At 61.2% G+C, this 5,335-nt stretch overlaps 1 protein-coding gene across 1 annotated transcript; it reads left to right on the top strand.

The window, feature by feature from the left end:
• Positions 1-425: 425 nt before the first annotated feature.
• LOC123145655 (nitrate reductase [NAD(P)H]) lies at positions 426-3,845 on the top strand. The gene is made up of 3 exons (XM_044565123.1): positions 426-1,501; positions 1,628-1,768; positions 1,999-3,845. The coding sequence occupies exons 1-3, from the start codon at positions 538-540 to the stop codon at positions 3,579-3,581; spliced, it is 2,688 nt and encodes an 895-aa protein (XP_044421058.1). The 5' UTR covers positions 426-537; the 3' UTR covers positions 3,582-3,845.
• The last annotated feature ends 1,490 nt before the right edge of the window (positions 3,846-5,335 follow it).

Genomic DNA, 5,335 nt, shown 5'->3' with positions numbered 1-5,335 from the left:
TCGTCGACGGGAACGTCTCCTCCTACTGAATGCGCATCGCCGAAAATCCTGAAATAAATTTAAAAATAAATGCGAGCACCAGGCCTGATGAATTGGGGATACCACGGTCCCTCTAACCATGCAAGTACGGATCAGGAAAAGAAATGCCCCATGCAAGAGAAGATCCAGAGGAAATCCTGGCTGCGTTTCGCCTGCGCGTGTGGTGACGTCAACTCGTGTTGATTGATGCATAGATTACTTACTCTTGTTGCACCCAGTACCAGTACGCGTGCATGCATCAGCACTGGCAATTTCAATTTGGCACCACATGTCAAAAAAATCCTTGCAATTTGGCACCACGCAACGCAGTAGTGTGCTATTGCTATACTCGAACGGAACGCCTCTTCCCTCCCGTTTCCGTCCCTATATAAGCCGCGCGCCACCACTCCACACCTTCCAAGAGCGCACCGCCAGCCATCCTGAGCTTCTGAGCTTGTCTTCGACCCGCACACCGATCCCGAGACTTGTGCCACCTCGCCTGTCTGCAACCACTTAACAATGGCGGCCTCCGTCGAGTACAACCGTCAGGTGTCGGCCCACCCGTGGCCGACCAATGCGCAGCCCAAGGCCGCCTTCGACCTCTTCTCCTCCTCCTCCGGCGGCAGGCGCCGCTCGGGCGCCGACTCCGACTCGGACGACGAGGACGGCATCCCGCCGGACTGGCGGTCGCTCTACAGCCCGCGGCTCGACGTGGAGCCGTCGGTCAAGGACCCCCGCGACGAGGCCACCTCCGACGCCTGGGTCAAGCGCCACCCGGCGCTCGTCCGCCTCACCGGCAAGCACCCGTTCAACTCCGAGCCCCCGCTGCCGCGCCTCATGTCCCACGGCTTCATCACCCCGGTCCCGCTCCACTACGTGCGCAACCACGGCGCCGTGCCCAAGGCCGACTGGTCCACCTGGACCGTCGAGGTCACCGGCCTCGTCAAGCGCCCGGTGAGGCTCACCATGGAGGAGCTCGTCACGGGGTTCCAGGCCGTGGAGTTCCCCGTCACGCTCGTGTGCGCCGGCAACCGCCGCAAGGAGCAGAACATGGTGCGCCAGTCCTCGGGCTTCAACTGGGGCCCCGGGGCCGTCTCCACCACCGTGTGGCGCGGCGTGCGCCTCCGCGACGTGCTGCGCCGGTGCGGCGTCATGGGGGCCGGCGTCGCCTCGAACGTGTGTTTCGAGGGCGCCGAGGACCTCCCCGGCGGCGGCGGGTGCAAGTACGGCACCAGCCTCCGGCGGTCCGTGGCCATGGACCCGGCCCGCGACGTCATCCTCGCCTACATGCAGAACGGCGAGCCGCTGGCGCCCGACCATGGCTTCCCCGTGCGCGTCATCGTGCCGGGCTTCATCGGCGGGCGCATGGTGAAGTGGCTGAAGCGCATCGTCGTGGCCTGCAACGAGTCGGAGAGCTACTACCACTACCGCGACAACCGCGTGCTGCCATCACATGTCGACGCCGAGCTCGCCAATGCCGAAGGTACTTTCGATTTGCCTTCTCTCCTTCTCCTAGCTAGCCGCGTATGTAGTACGTCGCGTGCATGCCGACATGCCAGGTGACGACGACGGCGAGCCTGACGGTGCCTGTGTTGTCTGGATGTTTCAGCTTGGTGGTACAAGCCGGAGTGCATGATCAACGAGCTCAACATCAACTCGGTGATCACCACGCCGGGACACGACGAGGTGCTGCCCATCAACGCGCTGACGACGCAGAAGCCGTATACGATGAAGGGATATGCCTACTCCGGTGAGTCCCCCCTCCTCCGACCCACATCTCATCTCCGTCGTCACCCAACTGACAACACTCACCCCTGTCGTAGTATAAATCTCGGCGCTGTCTGATACATGTCGTGTCGCTATTCATTTTGGGCTTGCTTGGGCCTGCTCGATACAGAGAAGCCTCGTAACTTCCAGCCTGTTCGTTGTATTTGGGCCTGGGTTGACTATTCTAACATTGGCGGTGTTGCTTTTAACCAGGCGGTGGCCGGAAAGTTACGAGGGTGGAGGTGACCCTGGACGGCGGCGAGACATGGCAGGTGTGCGAGCTGGACCACCCGGAGCGGCCGACCAAGTACGGCAAGTACTGGTGCTGGTGCTTCTGGTCTGTCGACGTCGAGGTGCTCGACCTGCTGGGCGCCAAGGAGATCGCCGTCCGCGCCTGGGACGAGGCCCTCAACACCCAGCCCGAGCGCCTCATCTGGAACCTCATGGGCATGATGAACAACTGCTGGTTCCGGGTCAAGATCAACGTGTGCCGCCCGCACAAGGGCGAGATCGGCCTCGTCTTCGACCACCCGACGCAGCCCGGGAACCAGTCCGGCGGCTGGATGGCGCGGCAGAAGCACATCGAGACGTCCGAGACCACGCAGGGCACGCTCAAGCGGAGCACCTCCACGCCCTTCATGTCCACGGCGTCAGCCCAGTACACCATGTCCGAGGTGCGCCGCCACGCGTCCAAGGAGTCGGCGTGGATCGTCGTGCACGGCCACGTCTACGACTGCACGGGCTTCCTCAAGGACCACCCCGGCGGCGCCGACAGCATCCTCATCAATGCCGGCTCCGACTGCACCGAGGAGTTCGACGCCATCCACTCCGCCAAGGCCCGCGGCCTCCTTGAGATGTACCGCGTCGGCGAGCTCATCGCCACCGGCACCGACTACTCGCCGCAGAGCAGCAGCGCCGACCTCGCCGCCATCGTCGAGGCCCCTGCTGCTGGTGTTGAGCCCTTGGTGCTGCCGCCGGTCTCGACGACCGTTGCGCTCGCCAATCCGCGGGAGAAGGTGCGCTGCCGGCTCGTCGACAAGAAGAGCATGTCCGACAACGTGCGCCTGTTCCGGTTCGCGCTGCCGTCGCCTGACCAGAAGCTCGGGCTGCCCGTCGGCAAGCACGTGTACGTGTGCGCGTCCACCGGCGGCAAGCTCTGCATGCGCGCGTACACGCCCACCAGCTCCGTCGAGGAGGTCGGCCATGTGGACCTCCTCATCAAGATATACTTCAAGGACGAGGACCCCAAGTTCCCCGCCGGCGGGCTCATGTCGCAGTACCTCGACTCGCTGCCGCTCGGTGCACCCGTCGACATCAAGGGCCCCGTGGGCCACATCGAGTACGCCGGCCGCGGCGCGTTCACGGTGGGCGGCGAGCGCCGGTTCGCGCGCCGGCTCGCCATGGTGGCCGGCGGGACGGGGATCACGCCGGTGTACCAGGTGATCCAGGCCGTGCTGAGGGACCAGCCCGATGACACCACGGAGATGCACCTGGTGTTCGCGAACCGCACCGAGGACGACATGCTCCTGCGGGAGGAGATCGACCGGTGGGCGGCCGCGCACCCGGCGCGGCTCAAGGTGTGGTACGTGGTGAGCAAGGTGGCCCGGCCGGAGGACGCATGGGAATACGGCGTGGGTAGGGTCGACGAACAGGTGCTCCGGGAGCACCTGCCTTTGGGCGGAGACGGCGAGACGCTCGCGCTCGTGTGCGGGCCGCCGGCGATGCTCGAGTGCACGGTGCGCCCGGGGCTGGAGAAGATGGGGTACGACCTCGACAAGGATTGCCTCGTCTTCTAAGCAGAGGCCGCCGCGCGCGATAATGCTCGGCTGTACATAGCACGTACAGTAGTAGACACGTAGTTGCATCATCCTGCAACTTATTAGGATAGTAGAATCGCGGGAGTCGGAATTCTCTTGAATTCTGGTAGTACATAATACTAGTGGAGGTGGTCGACGGGATGCTGATGGCCAAATCGGCCATGGGAGTGCAGCCCGTTGTCCTTTTTGTGTGAATTGATGACACTATTAGAGCAATAAAAATGAAGAATCATTTGCAGAAAATAATAATCTTCAGTGAGTAGCTTGTGCCTGAAAATTGGATGAAACGAATCTTCAACCGGTGCTTGCTTCTGCCGTCACCGGCAGGCGCATGGACTACGGCCAGGAAACGTGGTGGTCAATGGCCTCGGGCGGCTCTCCTCTTCGTGCCTTGTCGTCATGGTGCTCGGCCGTGGCGGAGCTTCCAGCCCAAAGGTGGGCGGGCCAAATAAAAAAAAACCCGTGGACTGTTGTTTTAAGGTCCAAAAGTAGATATACTAGTAGACTGCCCGTGGGTTGTCACGGGCTCTTGAAATAGTTTGCAAGAGTTACATGTTAACTTTTTAAGGTCTCGCCCCGCCGTAGATCCAGACCCCCATCACTGATTCCACCCCGCCTAGGTTGCCGCCTGCCGCCGCGCTGCCCCATCGCGTTCGCCTCCGCTCCGGCCGCCCCGACCCCGCCCGCCTCCTCTCCGGCCGCCTCCGCCTCCGGTCCATCCTCCGCCCGGCCCCGCTCCGTCCGCCTCCTCTCCGGTCCGTCCGCCACCCTGCTCCGTCCGCTTCCGCCCCGCGCCGCACGCCGCCGCCCCGCTCCGTCCGCCTCCGCCCCGTGCCGCACGTCGCCGCCCCGCTCCCCGCTCGGCCGCCGCCCGCTCCCCGATGGCGCCGAAGAAGACGCCGAAGGGAAAGTCCGGTTTCTTCGGCATGAGGGCGAAGCCCTCCGGGAACTTCAGACTGGAGGTCTCCGATGTCGGGCAGCGTTGGTGGCTCGGCACGTATCCCACCGCCGATGAGGCCGCTCGTGCCTACGACATGGCGGTGTGGCGTGCCGGACGGCCGAAGACGGACCTAAACTTCCTGGAGGCCGAGTCCCAGGCGGTGGTGGAGTGGCTCGTGCCGCAGGGCATCCGGATGGAGGAGATGCCGGCTAAGAAGGCGAAGAAGAAACCGGCGGTTGTTGTCGCTCCCGACGAGAGCGACGAGGCGGCGATGGCTTGGTTTGCGTGATTTGCAATTTGCTGCAAAGCCATCTCTGATGAAATGCTATTTGCTACATTTTTAAATAGAAAAATTATTCCGATCAGCCAGCCATAACTCAACAGACCAATCTCTAATGAAATGCTATTTGCTATATTTTTAAATAGAAAAATTATTCCGATCAACCAGCCATAACTCAACAGACCAATCCGAACCCACATTTTCTAAAGTAAAAAGTATATTTCCCTTGATAGATAAAGATGCCAAAGTGTCGTTTGCCCGACTGCTATGTTCCTATACACGCAGAGCAAATTATTTTTCAAATCAAGGAATTAAGGAAAGGAAGAATATCATGATGTTCGTGGCACTTGCCAGGTCTACCATGCTACCATGGCATCGTCTTTTTAGTGTCTACCCACATGCCGAGTTGAGAAATAATCTTCAAATATACCCACTGCTAACACACTCACGTACATAATGGCCCTTGGCTGATTGATTTGGCTGGCTGTTAACACAAGCACACAAAACACAAAA

The sequence above is a fragment of the Triticum aestivum genome, chromosome 6D (assembly GCF_018294505.1).
Source record: "Triticum aestivum cultivar Chinese Spring chromosome 6D, IWGSC CS RefSeq v2.1, whole genome shotgun sequence".
NCBI classification, from domain to species: Eukaryota; Viridiplantae; Streptophyta; class Magnoliopsida; order Poales; family Poaceae; genus Triticum; species Triticum aestivum.
This window is presented reverse-complemented; position numbering and strand designations above follow the sequence as displayed.

Excerpts from the sequence above, each read along its gene's own strand:
- LOC123145655 (XM_044565123.1), top strand. The coding sequence starts at position 538 with ATGGCGGCCTCCGTCGAGTACAACCGTCAGGTGTCGGCCCACCCGTGG. Across the intron at positions 1,502-1,627 it reads CGAGCTCGCCAATGCCGAAG|CTTGGTGGTACAAGCCGGAG; the intron begins GTACTTTCGATT and ends TGGATGTTTCAG. Across the intron at positions 1,769-1,998 it reads GAAGGGATATGCCTACTCCG|GCGGTGGCCGGAAAGTTACG; the intron begins GTGAGTCCCCCC and ends GCTTTTAACCAG.